Below are 15,070 nucleotides of genomic sequence, written 5' to 3' on the forward strand. Positions count from 1 at the left end.
TTCTTGATTCAAAGATGATCTAATTTGGAAGGGTCCCCGCTCCGGCCTTTATTCTAAAGAAAGGGGTGGGTACATGACTAGGTCCTGCCCTAAGGGTGGGACCAGGAAGGGGGGTAGTTACACCCCTCTCCCCTGCCGGACTTTCCCCAGGCCAGGGCTGTCGCCCCTGGAACTGGTTCTAACCGGCAGATGCGTAGTGAGCACCGGGGTGCCACTCCGCAGTCACCTTCTCGCAAAAGCCCTACCTACCCAGAATACACAAACCCTGTCTGGGACGGTGCGAACACCGCCCTCGACAGGAAACCCTTTGTCCAAGCTCTCCTCGCTGGAAGGACTCCCAGCAGCAGGAGGTCAGACTCGTGTCTGTGGTGGCAGCACCCATTTTGTGGAGCTGAGGCTTTAGTTAACTTTAACCGGGGTTCACAGTTACGTACATGTCGTGTCCCTCTAGAAGGGTGGAATGCTAACCTCATCGCCAGTATTGGTGAGAGGGCAGCACCCCGATTCGTATGACACCTTACTCGACATGCCTTGATAACGCGACACCGAAGTTACCGATATGGTACGCGTTATCATGGAACATCCATTGGGTCTTGATTCCGCAAGCTGCAACCGGGCTCGGCTCGGGCCTGAACCTAGCTCTCACGAGCCCACGCACTCTGCCTTCAGGATTGTTAAGGCCTGCCATAGGAGTGACTGATAGGAACTCGGGTGTCCATTGTATGGTTAGATATAGAACTACTATACCTAAAGCGAAGGGTGCTTACACGGCTTCGCCCCAGCTGTCGTGCAGCCAGTTGTGTCAAATTTAGGAGGCCAGCCAGGGGTGGCATAATACATGCTGCAGCCCCTGGCGGCCCTGGGTACACCTATGCCCTGTGTTACGGGGTCTGATAAGGAGGCCCAGTACCAATTGGTAAATGCACCTAGGGTACATCTCGTAATTTAGAAAGAGAACAGCCAGGCTGTGGGTCTGATTAGCAGGCCCACAGCCAGAGAAAGTCGTAAACCAGTGAAACAAAAGCGAAAAATCTGGGTGATCATAGGATTGCAGACCCTAATCTCCTACATTTACTATGCAGAGAATGTCCACTTATCTCTACCAAAATGGTTGCCTACGCAGATGTGATAACCATCACATGCGTTGTCTAACCGGTCAAGAAACCAATGGCATTGGGCAAACTATCCGATAATACACCAAATTTGGATAGTCCACGTTTCAAGCCACAACATACATTTTCGACACACAATATTTAGCAGCAGCTCAATAACATCCAATAAATATAGTGTAACCAGCCTCCAGGTGAATTTGTAATTCTCTAACACCACCATACTGTGCCACATCCTGTTGGCAACTCTTCTGGTGCCACTGGGTAAACTGTATGGGTCCCCAGGATCACAAGGCACCAAGGTCATCTGAGCTCTGCCACAATCAACGATGTACCAACATTGAAGCATTTTCAGTACCGCTGTGGGGTAATCACAACACTGGAAAAGGAAATAGAAGTCAAGATTATGGCATTTATCCTTACATGTATTGTGTGACAGTTGTGCACAATACTGGGACAGACTGAAGTGTTGCAGGTCATGATGTATTCAAGCATATGCAAGAATCTTGCTGGGTCACAATTCTGGCACTGGGGCTCTGCTGGTCAGAATGAATGTGTGTGTGTCACACATATTGAGGTATTTTTGTCAAATGCAGTAGGACTGAATTGTTGGAACAGAGAGTTGTAGCAGGTACGGATTAATTGCCGGCTCTATTGGACACACTGCTTACTGCCCCGGTAATTATGGCAACAGCCCACCAAGTAGACAAATGGAGTGCTTTACCTCATGAAGATCTCAGCAATGCGAAACCCAATCCCTGAACCTCCACCTGTGATGAACGCCACTTGGTCCCTATTGAGAGGGAAAAGAACAAAGTAAGAGTTTTCAACTTCACAAACCGGCTGCTTGGTGTCTTCAGGCCTTTTTCTACCTGTCACTAACTCCCTGTGCTTCTACCTCAAATACAGTAATCCCTCTGAAACACATTTCACAGAAACTGGGACAGGTATCCAAGAAGGACTTTCACTATAGCAAGATAGAAAAGCAGGAATTCACAAGGCAATGGCGTTAGCGGGTCTGATGAGAGAAGTAGTTCCCTCATGCGCTTCATCTGGAAGAGCAGCGGTGTCTGCAGCTCACTTCGATAGTATGATTATAGGATACGTATCAGGGAGGAAAGTAAGAATGTATTTCATTAAGTACACAAAGATTAAGTTTGAAACATGCACTTGATGAATCATTTATGCTGACAGCTGAAATGTTCAGATTACATCAGTGGACTAAAAGCCTAGAAATCTAATAAAGGAAAAATCAGTGTATCTAGAACACACATTTGGAGTGATTTTGAAGTGCACTCAACAGGTGGATGGTAACTACTATGCTTTCAAAATTGAACACCCTAGCTTTTCTACTACACTTTTATACTAACTTCACTACAGTGGCTAAGAACCTCAGAGTGACGTTTGACAACAACCTGTCCTTCCAATCACAGGTGGTGAGCATAGTTGGGACATGTTTTGGCCTTCCCCGGTTCCTGAGGAAGTACTTGTTCCTTCTTCCAGCCCCTTGCCAGAAGGTGGTAGTCTATGCCCTTATACTTCCCGGTTGGAATATGCCAATGCATTCTACAGGGGGTCTCCTTTTACACCAACTTAAAAGACTCGAGTTGGTGAAGAATGCTACAGTCCAGGTTCTGCTTAACATTCTGAGGAACATTTCTATCCCTGTCCATCTTAAGAATTTGCATTGGCTTTCCATTAGGGCAAGAGTGTAGTTCAAGGGACTGGTGCTAGCCCATAAGGCCTTCTATGGACTAGACCCTAAATAGCTAACTAAGCTACTTCCTCAATTATCATTAATCCAGAACTCTACGTTCTGCTGATGCACTATGCTGGCAGTAGTGCCTAAGTCGTAGAGATGAGGAGGCACCTACTGCTCTGCGCTAGGTACTGCCAGCTGGAATGCTCTTCCCCTGCACCATTGTGCCACTAAGTGTGCAGGCTCTTTTAAACATAGCCTGAAAACCAGTTTTTTAATGATGTCTTTTAGATGATGTCCTTCTTTTGTGAGATCAGCAGTTAACGAGCCTGGACACTCTATTGAGTAGCTGTGTGCTTTATAAGCCCTTTTGATTGTAGACTAGTGAGAACAAACAAGGATTTTTTTTTGCAGCTCATAGATTTCTTTAACATACATTGACAATCATAAGGATTCTTAGAGTACAACTGGTCATGTTTCTTGGCCAGAGAAACTGGTCAGTTGCAGGTGAAAAAGTACTAGGGGAGGAAACCAATCATTTTGGCACTTACTTGAGGATGCCAGGGCTGAACAGGTAATTGTAGCTGGAGAGGCAGTCATCAGTGTCAACATCCTCAGGCGGCTGGGTCGGGGACGGTGTCTGCAACATGGCGACTCCTGCCTAAAAGAGTGAAAAACACATGAGTGACCATCATTATACCCATAAACTCCGACATCTGTATGTATGTTTCTTAGGTTACACTTGCAAACTTTTGGAATTAGCATTATGGCATATGGTTAGAAGTGCCTTAATGTAACAATCAAGACTAGAGGAGGTGGGCATGCAGTGGCACCGTCACAGTCTAGCCGCTCCCTGCTATTGATATGGAGAACTTGGCACAGATATGTCTTCTTTTCAAAAGACCAAGGCAGCAGACCAGGTCAGGCACTACGGATCCTTTAGTTCTAGATTCTGGATGGTGCAAACTTCTTCCTATACCTGCTACCATTAGGTGTATAGATCAGAAATAAACAAAAACGAAATGGAAGGTGCACACAATTAGAGTCAATGATTGACTCTAATTGTGTGCACCTTCCATTTCGTTTTTGTTTATTTCAGATATGTCTTCTAACTGAGTCAGAGGGCCAGCAGTCCAAACCACTGCAGTGGAGTCCATTCTGTCATTCATGCAAATGATTATGACCAAGAAGACCGTGGCCGCTTATGTGCCACAAAGGTATCTGAGTGGATCCCAATTTAAGGAACTGAGGAAAGGGGTGGAGTGAAGCTCATTCGCACAAGACACACTACAGGAAAATAAACAGTGACTCTTGTACATAAAAAGTGAAGGAGAAAACTAATCTGAAAAATTAAGATATGATGGAAAGAATCAGCCCTAAGATTCATAAAGAGCTCCTCGGAAAAACACAAAGAGCAGCCTTGACATCCAATACCAAGCCAAAACGAATTCGCTAATACAATGTACATTTAATCGTGGTAGGTAACTAGCAGTCATAGACAGTCTTCTACATGGTCAGCTTTCACACAGTTCTTAAAAGTTAAAGACTTTGTCTTTTTCTAGACTTGACCTAAACTTCTTGGATGCAGTTGGTGCGGTGATGAATAAAGGCCCTAAGTTACAGATCAAAGAAATGCCATCTATCGAGTCTAGGCTTGCCACCTGCAAACATTAGATCACTGTAAGCGGTTTATGTGGCGGTGTCTCAGCGTTTTACACCAAGACGAGTCTAGAGTCGCCAAAATTGCAGACTTATCAAGGCTTGCTTCTGTTTAAATACCGTAGCGGGTACAGATACGAAGCGTTTCCCATACTAAAGGTCTCCTTTCACTTGCATGCATACGCTCGTTCCTTGAAACACCTCTATTTGGAGCTACGACTTGTCATATACAAAAAAAAAAGAAATTTTTCATTGCTAGCCTTGACAAAGTCCTTTCGGACGAAACATGTGTCAGCTGCCTGTTGCTTATGATTGGATTCTGGCAAGAAAATAATGGATACATAAAAGGAAATAAAGAACACCTTGTGGACTTCTTCTCTTTCATGATGATGGCTAATGCATATTATACAGATTTGGACTGACTTTGGAAGTGCCTCGGCATATGGGTAATACAAACATTAGATCACTGTAAGCGTGCAGCGTTTTCTCTTTCAGCACCTTGAGTCCCTATTGCTTAAGAGCATTTAGGGCCTGAATTAGGGCTTTGTAGACAAAGTAAACTCAGAAAGGGTGGCAGAGGACTTTACGTCCACCACCCTGCCTTTATTCAGCTCCACATTTAGAGATATCGCTAGGCTCAGCAGACATCATTGTACATTGGCAGGAACCACCCTCATGGCAGTTCCAGTCAAGGTAGGAAAAGTTTGACAGGTGCCCTATCAAACAGGACGGCAACAGTCGCATATTTATTTTTCAAAAACAAATTCCCAAAGCACAAGTTTGTTTTTGAAAAATAAAAACAACTAACAATCCCCACACCACAGGAGTATTCTCCCATGGTGTGGGAGTCATCACTCTCCACCCTCTAAATTCGGCAGGAGGACCACAAGTTTGGTGGAGAGGACACTCCATCACGACAAGGCACTCTCTCCATCAAGCTCCAAATCATCCCCCCAGACTTTAGTCAGTGATTTATGGTGCACAGTATAATCTAGTGCCTTTCCTGGAATAGATACGTTTCAGCAATGTGATCAAATTCTCAGTAATGGCCATTGCTGGGTGCCCAGAAAATCGGGAGAACAACTACACCCTTGTTGTCCAAGCAGTAAATAAAATCCCAAAATGTATACAAGACAATGCTCGTACACCACTTAAGGAACATTTAACACCTAAAGTAGTTTATAAAATTTAGTAAGTGAGATACTCGAGATAAAATAAATCGATTTATTTTACTTGTTTGAAATCATTTTTTTCAATACATGCACAAAACGATTACATTTCGGGGCACTGGGCGGAAGAGACTGGGAGGAACAGGAGAAGATGGCGGCTGACTGAAGAGCTCAGTCGTGAGCTCCTTGCCTAAAGGGAATGCAGCACAGTTAATGCCCACCGGGAAATGAGCACGCCAAAGCCAGCAATTGACATGAATAGCCCTGAAGCTCGGAACCCCCGAAGCGTGTGAGCAGCCCCCCCCCAAAAAAAACAAAAAACCTTTTCCACAAGTCTAGAAAGCCTAGAGAGAAAATAGTGGGAGTTGTACGGAATGTACCTGAAGAGACACCCAGCCACCAACAGCAGCCGAGAAAGCGGCCTGAGGGCCAACGCCAGCTGAGCACCTACGGTGTGTCCATCGCCGACTCGCACACGGATGGTCTGAGAGAGGCAGTGGGAGCTGCGGCTCTGATCCTCGGGGATCAGCGCTCAGTGCGCTTGGTGCTCTGAGCCTGCTTACGCCTGCGGAGCATCACTGAGCGGCCGCAGTGGAGGAAGAAGGATTCTGCTCGGGTCATAGGAGGAGGAGGAAGTACAGAACAGGAGACGATCGGGATCAAGAGCGGGGGCACACGACAAGGAGCATCTGGCGGTGCCTGTATACAGCGTACCACCACACAAGTAAGAGCCGCAACTGGGGGAATAGAGGGCGAGCTTTAGGGGAGTGAGAGTGATTCTGTAACAGACACGCGGCAAGGGAAGGAAAGACGGAGCCAACAACAGGTGCCCCCTACACACTAAGGGTCTGGGCCGAAGCGGTCAAGGCACGCCGCAACAATAGAAGAGCGGGGCGCAGAATATCATTTTGTGGCAGGGAAATTGCAGCAGCGGTAGAAAGTGTTTGTAGCGGAGACAGCATATCCTCAGTCTGGGCAGAGTAGAGAGAATTTACTGCCAACGCTGGCGCTGGCGCTGAGAGGAGAGCAGCACAGCAGCAACCGCTAAACCCAGCAAGCTTGACGTCGCTCACGCCCGACCCCTCCCCCCCATCCACCCATCTATCTCCCCAGGTATCCCTGGTTCTTATGTTAGGGGGAAACTGAGGGTAAGACAGAATGCTTTAAAAAACTTAGGAAAACCTCAGATCAACCCCTCTGACATAGTAAAAACCGTTGCTACGGTGTCACAAAACCTGGAAACTACCAAGGCTGCCCTGGGCCCTTAGGCACCCAGCAGAAAGAAGGAAGGTACAACCCACGAGAGAGGGATACAGCCTAAGAAGCAAGGTCTCTGAAGTAAAGGCCAACACCTCACCTAAGGAAAAAAGTAAATCACCAGCTATTACCTCTACCAGGGGAGCAGAAGGGAAAAACAAAAGACACATTTCAGGGCAACCAAGAGCCCCCAGAGCCAGCCTGGTAAGCTTAAAAACTACGGGGCGCAGCACCCTAAAGGTCACCCCGTCACTTTGGACCTACTTTAAAGTCCAGGATAAGAACCTCAACCTAGAAAAAGCCAACACAGAAGCAGCAACCATTCTAACCCTGCCAACACCGGGTAGGGCTCCAGAGGTGAAGATGGCAGAGAAACAGAAAAAGAATGAAGAAACATTCAGCCTAATCGTCAGCAATAAATATCAAGCACTCTCAACCCAGGAATTAGAGCAGGGGGCCGAGTCAACAAGGACGGTGCTGGTAACGGACATCCAAGAACAACCGCTAACACAAACCTCACCCTCCGCAATTACCAGCAGTACTAACATCTCTGAGCAACTTCTTGAGGAAATGATGAAGGAGATGAGGGCTAAGTTCGCAGTCTCTGAAAAAAAATCTGTCTAAAATACAGGATGCCTGTGAAGCTCTCGACCAGAAAATCAATACTCTTAGAGTAACGCATGTGGAAGGCGAAATAGAGGTGCTAAACAAGAAAACAGAGGCAAATCACAAGGAAATAACCAAACTGAGAACCAGGGAGGCTGAGATCAGCGAAAGAATGAAATCACTGGAGAACCACGCCAGGAGAAACATCAACATCATAAATATTCCAGAGGGAATCGAAGGAGAGGACATAAAGGGTTTCATAATTCAGCTACTAGAAGAAAAAATACTCTGGACTAAAACAGTGGACCTTAGTGAAGACATCCAAAAGTTACACCGGGAACCCTTTAAAAAGGGTAAATTTAGAAAAAACCCAAGGAAAGTCTTGATCAACTTTATGACATACTCACTGAAAGAACGAATACTAAGTGAAGGCTTAAAAGCAGTATCTTTTACCAAAGATGATTGGACCTGTAAAATTAGATCGGACATATCTAAAACGACCCAGGATAGACAATGAGAGCTAGGCCAACACATGCCGCAACTGAGGGCACTTGGAGTAAATGTTCAGATGCGCTTTCCTGCCTCACTAAAAATCATGTGGAACAACAAAATGCTCAACATAGGAGAACCAAAAGAATCAGAAAAGCTAATAGAACAAATCAAGTCTTACCAGGAGGATCAATCCCAACCGAAATACAAAACATATCTCACATTTTAGACAGTGGCCGTGAAACTGGTGGGAAAAAAATAGATACATTTGAATGAAACCAAAAGGCAAGGAGCTCAAAAGGGCAGATCAATGCCCAGAAGAAAGAAGATATGGGAGGAGTGTGCGTGTGTGTGTGTGTGGGGGGGGGGTTGGAAAAATGTTCACCATAAAAACTCAAAAAAGAGAAAATCAAACCACATGGTGGGGAGCAAAATGGGGGGGAAAAAGTCCTAAAAGCAAAACAAGAGGAGTACAAAGGCACAGATTCAAGACAAAGAGACCGGACCAAGGATGCTGGCTGGGGGTAAGAGCACTGAAAGGGAGCTCAAAATCCTAACATGGAACACAAATGGACTGAGGATCAAAAAACGGAGAATGAAGATATTGGAGTATCTAAAAAACTGTGATAGTGAACTAATCATAATCCAGGAATCACATCTAACGAAAGAGGAATGGGAGCAGATTTGCAAAACCCATGGGTGGATAGATCATTGTATTTGCACAAACTAAAACTGCAACGTAAAGGGAGTGGCGATCATTTTCAAAAAATCCCTGAGAACGGTGATCGAAAAAACAGAAATAGACAAAAAGGGGAGATGGGTCATAATAAAGGCAAGAATCTATAACAAATCATACACCATGGTGGGTTACTATGGCCCTAACGTGGACGGTCCTGAACCACTTCAGAAGTTATATGCCAACCTCTTAGAAACTAATACACCAATCATAATGGGCGGGGATTTTAATATCATACTAAATCCCAATGAAGACCTGTATCCAGCAAAAAATCCTGCCAAAATGAGAGAATGGGTTGGGCGTTGCAAGAAAAACCTAGGTATTGTAGATGTGTGGAAAGAAAAAGGAAACAAAAATCATAGATTCACATATAAAAACAAAAGGTTAGGACATGCATCTAGAATAAATTTTATTCTCATTAGCAGGAGCTTAGTGGAGCAAACAAAAAAGGTTGAACATATCCCAGCCCACATCTCAGACCATTCAGCAGTACAACTTAGCTTGACTCTAAATACCTCAAACTCTTCCCAGAGGTGGACAGTCGACAGGAGTATTTTTTTATCCAGACCTGCAATGAAAAACTGGCAGAGGAAACAAACCTGTTCTTTGAATTAAATAATGTCGGAACTACAAAATAAATAGCCTGGGATGCATACAAAGCCTTTGTCAGAGGGAAAATCCCAAGTATGGCAGCCCCCAGGAACAAGAAAAAGAAACACTTCATTGAGTTGATTGAAAGGGACCTGTCGTCTCTTGACAGAGCTCAAGAATGCCAAATCCAGCCAAACAATTTCTGAAATAGAATGCAACATAGGAAATAAGAAAACAGAACTTAATGACTTTTTAGATACTATATAACCAGAGAAAAATGGGAAGCCAGCAGACTTTCACATTACGAATACGGAGAAGGTTGCGGGAGAATTCTGGCTTGGAAAGCAAAAACCGAAAGAACCAAAAACACAATCACAAAGGTACAGAGAGAGGGCCGACCAGTATATGCTTCACAAAGCAGCGAGATTAGGCAGGAATTCCAAGGCTTTTTTGAGAATCTCTACACGGAAAAGCTAGTAGACACTGGAAACTAATAACAGAAATTCTTGGAAAAAATCACGACCCCTGCAGCTTCTCAGGAACAGAAGAACGCTCTTAACCAAGAGATAACTAAAGAGGAAGTTAGAGCTGCAAAAAAAAAACTAAAAAGAGGTAAAGCCGCAGGCCCAGACACCCTACCTAGTGAAATCTATCTACAGCTCTGTGAAACTCTATTAACACAGACCTATTAAACTGCATATTCCTAGAAAACCAAAAACTACCAAACTCCTGGAATGACGCAATTGTAAGTCTAATCTTAAAACCGGGGAAAGACCCAACCAAATGTGAGTCATACAGGCCCATTTCCCTCCCAAACGCGGATTACAAAATATACACGCAGATACTGGCAAAAAGACTAGGGAAAGTGGCAGGGTCCCTAATCCACCCAGACCAAAAGGGATTTATCCAAGGTAGGCAAATCCATGAATTGTCACACGAGCTTATTACTGCTATTGATATTGCAACCCACTACACTTTACCCCTATCTCTAATAACCTTCGAAACAGTAAAGGCGTTCAACAGAGTTAACTGGCCTTTCCTGAACGCAAACCTAGTCAAATTTAATCTGGGGGTCAAAATAGAAAACGCAATAACAAACATGTACAAAAATCCTGGTGCAAAGATACTAGTTAATGATGGCCTCAGGGACAGCATACAAATAAAAAGAGGCACAAGGCAAGGGTGCCCCCTTTCCCCCCTCCTATTTAACTTCTAAATAGAACCGTTAGCTTGTCTGCTGAGGGGGGAAAGGGGGATTACGGCCTTTATACACCAAGGCTGGGAGAAAAAAGTCGCACTTTACGCGGATGATCTAATGCTATTCACTAGCAATCTAACCAGTTCCCTCCCCAAAACAGAGGAAAGGATAGGTCAGTGTGGAGCAGTCTCAGGCTATTTGGTTAACCAATCCAAATCGGAAATCCTTGAGTGGAATACCACCTCAGGAAACCCTCTACTTAAAGACAAAATAAAATACCATGGCATAGAATATACAAAGGATCTGGATGAAGTAGCGAGCTTAAACTTCTCCAGGATCCACAAAGAGATAAGGAAACTGCTTAAGGCCTGGTCAGGTCTACAATTAATCTTCCAGGGAAAATCAAACTTAATTAAAATGACCATAGTACCAAAATGTACATACCTATTTAATCCCATCCCGATCAGTTTCAACACAGAGCAAATCAAAAAACTCCAGGGGAAACTATCAAGCTTCATCTAGGCCGCCAAATGGGTCAGGATCGGATGGAGAAAGTTAAGAAGAAACAAAGCGCAAGGGAGACTTGCTAGCCCAGATATTCTGGAATATTGTAGATCTTTCTAGTTTAAGAACATCAGGAGACTATTGGCCAAATGGGAATCCTGGCCCATGCACTTGAAAGCACTTATAGGCCCTGAAGGAGTTCACTATCTATGCAAATTCGGACACCCCAAATTCTTTAAAAAGATTAAACTAAAGACAAAGGCAGCAGCAAGATCTTGGCTGGAAATAAGGAGAATCCTAAAAATACCATATTACAGCAAACATGCGCCAATCTGGGAATCACCAGGCACCCTAGAATGTCTAAAAGACGCCTTAGCGACCCCACTAAGAGAGTGTAACATAAACCACTGGGGACAGCTGATAGAGAATAATCAAATCCTATGGGAAACCCTACATGAAGAGCTGCCAGGGTCGCTATCTAGATTTAAATTCTATCAACTAAGTAGTTGGATAAAAGCCTTAAAGGAAAAATTACAAGGAGATGAGGTTATCGAGCAAAAACTCCCGAACCCTGAATCTTTTAAAAAGGAAGTATCGTACTGATACTGGGCACTCATAAGAGTAGGCGAGTCAGAATATAAAGCTCCACAAGACATCTGGGAAAGAGAGATGCCCGTTTTGGACATCTCAGACTTCTGGCTACCCTCGAATGCAATCATGGGCAGAGTATTAAAGGCTGCCCCTCTGAAGAAAAACCATCTCTTCACGATCCATAGATCTTATTGGACACCTAAAAGGCTATCTAAAATGACCAGTAACGAAGTAAAAAAGTGCCTCAAATGTGGAGAAGAAAGAGCAGACGACCTGCACTTGTTCCGGGGCTGCATAATGTTAAAGGACTACTGGGACCAGATTGGTAAGACTCTCTGTGGCGTGATAAAGCATCACATAGAGGTAAGCACGGAAATGGTTATTTTTGGGATTCAACACACCCCTTATGACATTGTCTAAAGATCAAGAAAACATTCTCTTTATATTGACCCTGCTAGCTAGAAGGGAGATTTGCATTAACTGGGTTAAACAATCTCTACCAAAACACACAGAGTGGTTAAATTCAGTACTAAGGGTGTATAACTTAGAGAAGCAAAGGGAGAGCACTAGGAAAAATAAATTCTGGAGCATCTGGGAAAGATACAACCAGATTAAGCATCAGGGGGTCCAATGATTAAGGCAAAGGAACAACGATTTCAAGTTGGTTCTTGATTAGAGTAGTCATAATGACTAGCTCCCCCACAACCGTAAATCGTGTGCCCTAGGATGGAAAAAGAAGGCCCCAAAGGACAAGGTTAAAAAGTATCCTTCCCAGGGCTAACCTAGACCACCCGCTGCAAAGCACTGAATGGGTACTGGGGCCTTCGACTCCTCCATACCTCAGGGAAACTTGCTTGATGAGGACAAAATAAAAAAAAAATAATAATAAAAAAAAATTAATTTCAATGCCGCTTTCACAATTCACGTTTTCACCCTATTCATGGGTCCCATATTTAAATTGAGACGGTATGACTGATTCCTGAGAATTCAGCACTGGGTTGGCACATTACCCCTAACCTAAACATACGGGTTAATTGGAGGCACTATAAAGATGAAAAGGTAATGCACTTACTTTAGAATGCCATTGCATCCTCTGGTTCTCATGTGGCCTATCTGGCAACATTCTCAGGCTGCTTACTGTCACATAATGCAACCAGTAAGAACGCACGAGTAGGTTTACAAGATATCGCTCACTCAGCTTGTTCGCAAGAATTGTTGTGTTGGTTTTGTATTATAGCAATCAGATACAGAGAACAAAAAAATTCAATTTATGCTAATCAGTGAAAATCTAAAGTTTGCCACTCAGTGGATCATAAAGCATGGCTAGAGAAAATCAGAGTTCTTGGTAAACTTTAGACTCAAAAGCAGCTGTGCTTATCTATCAAATTAAGTATTTTGTAACATGTGAGAACTCTTGCAATCAGCTGGATTGCATCACTACTTACACAACCAGCATAAGTGACATAAGATTTGGTGGAAAACTTTTAAGGTTTTGACATTCCCCCTTCAGCCTGAGTCTGACCCACTGGTGCAAGTTATAGATTTGCTCTTATGTTATGTTAACAAATTCTAGAGCGCACAAATACCCCTGGGTGTCTCGGCGCTGTGGATTGTACGGAAAGAAGTAGAGGGGGACACTTATTGCTCAAATAGCCAGGTGTTTTCTGAAAGATAGCAAAGTGGGACTGGTCTTAATTTGTAGGGGGGGCAAATTCCAGAGTTTAGCCGTGCCCACTATAAATCTTATGTCACCCCAGTTGACTTTCTTTGTTCTGGGAACGATCAGAAGGGTTACATCTGCCGAGCGCAGGGCTCTGCTGGGCGCGTATGCCAGAAAAGCTTTTTTCAGGTATTCAGGTCCTGTACCGTGAACTGCTTTATGGGCAATGCATAGCGCTTTAAATATAGTTATGCTTTTTAAGGGCAGCCAGTGCAGCTGGCGCCCCACACTAGAAATTGATTTGAACTTTGGAGTACCTTACAGTATCCTGGTGGCTGCATTCTGTATCCGTTGCAGCCTGTTCAGAACATTTTCTGGGACATTGATTAAAAGGCCAATGCAGTAGTCGACTTTTGACATAACTAGGGCACTGATGAGTGTTTTTCGGTGCTAGTCGGGAGGAAAGGTAGCAATTTCTTTATCATCCTTAAGACATAAAAGGATGAGGAGATTACTGCGTTGACGTGCTGTTAGAAGGATAGGCTCTACAATGCCTACGTTTCTGGCCTTCTTGACAAGGGGTGGGGAGTGATCCCAGTTCAAATGGCCACCAGGTCGGAGACCATCCAGTGGCAAAGTTACCAAAGACCATTACCTCAGTCTTATCTGAATTTAATTTGAGGCAGTTGTTTGCCATCCATGAGCTACTAGCCAACATGCCATCATGAAAGCTAGCCGCCACTGCCTCCCAGTCTTTGTGCAACGCTAGGACCAATTGCGTGTCTTCGGCATAAAACCTGAGGTCCATTCCAAAGGATTTAATTACTCGTGCTAAGTCCGTCACATATATATTGAACAAAGTTGGACTTCGCGACGATCCCTGCGGAACTCCACAGGGGAGAGAGAAAACTGATGAGTCATATGTGATTTGGCACCTGGTGCTGCTAACAGGGTTCCATGCACAACAGTTTTGACTGCATTACAGCAATATGCATTACATATCTTAATGGTGGGTTTAACCCTATGGGTCCCTTCTCTATACACTCACCCGAGTTAGTCCTAAGAAAACACCTTTAAGTGTCCCAGTACATTGTCTCCCCAACTACTCCAGCTAAAGAGAGGGAAGAGGGGCACATACATAAAAACTATCAATTGCAAAGTATATAAGAACCAACTAGCTGTCAAACAAGCATTTGCAATGCAACAGGTCTCACATTAATCACATTTTGAAGTATTGCATTTGCAAATAGCAATGTTTAATATGTATGAGTTCGCAATCAACTCGAGGTGGGGATCCTGAGGAAATAAAAGCAAAGCAAATACATTCCAGACAAAGTAAACTGCAGCATTTTGTGTGTTCTTTAGAGGAAAGGGGGTGGGAGAGGGAATGGATGGAGAGAAGAGGAAGAGTGAAGAGGATGGGTGGGAAGACAGTGAAGGGGCAGATAGACGGGAAAGAAATATATCAAACAGCTTCCCTGTGCCCAACATTGCAGTGAACCAAGAACCAGGAGGTGGTAAGGAGATTGATTTTGCTGCCTATTTCCTGACATTTTAAAAAGCAATTTTCCTCTACCTGTGAGTGCCTCATTTTCACCTGTTTTGTTTGTGGGCTTGATATTTTAATAACTGAAGTTTTTATCTGCCCATGACTGCTTTAAATGACCTGTTGCATTGTGGGCTTTGTAGTTCAAAATCTACTTTTTAATCTGCCCATGACTGTCTCATTTTAAATTCATTGTTTGTGGTCTTTTGTAGCAGCAAATCTGTTGTTTGAACCAGCCCGTGACTGCTTGAGTTTG

At 44.0% G+C, this 15,070-nt stretch overlaps 1 protein-coding gene across 9 annotated transcripts in view; it reads right to left on the bottom strand.

Moving 5' to 3' along the window:
• DECR2 (2,4-dienoyl-CoA reductase 2) overlaps positions 1 to 15,070 on the bottom strand; it is a 98,823-nt gene that overhangs the window by 59,190 nt on the left and 24,563 nt on the right. For 6 of the 9 annotated variants that reach the window (XM_086941178.1, XM_086941179.1, XM_086941180.1 and 3 more), the window contains exons 2-3: positions 3,360 to 3,469; positions 1,834 to 1,902 (exon numbers count right to left, since the gene is read on the bottom strand). In XM_086941178.1, coding sequence (XP_086797304.1) covers positions 1,834 to 1,902; positions 3,360 to 3,457 — 167 coding nt within the window. In that variant the 5' untranslated portion in view covers positions 3,458 to 3,469. Of the gene's footprint in view, positions 1 to 1,075; positions 1,903 to 3,359; positions 3,470 to 15,070 lie in introns of those variants that run through there. The other 3 variants (XM_086941186.1, XM_086941185.1, XM_086941187.1) reach the window with 1 other exon arrangement.

The sequence above is a fragment of the Lissotriton vulgaris genome, chromosome 10, assembly GCF_964263255.1.
Source record: "Lissotriton vulgaris chromosome 10, aLisVul1.2, whole genome shotgun sequence".
Lineage (NCBI taxonomy): Eukaryota > Metazoa > Chordata > Amphibia > Caudata > Salamandridae > Lissotriton > Lissotriton vulgaris.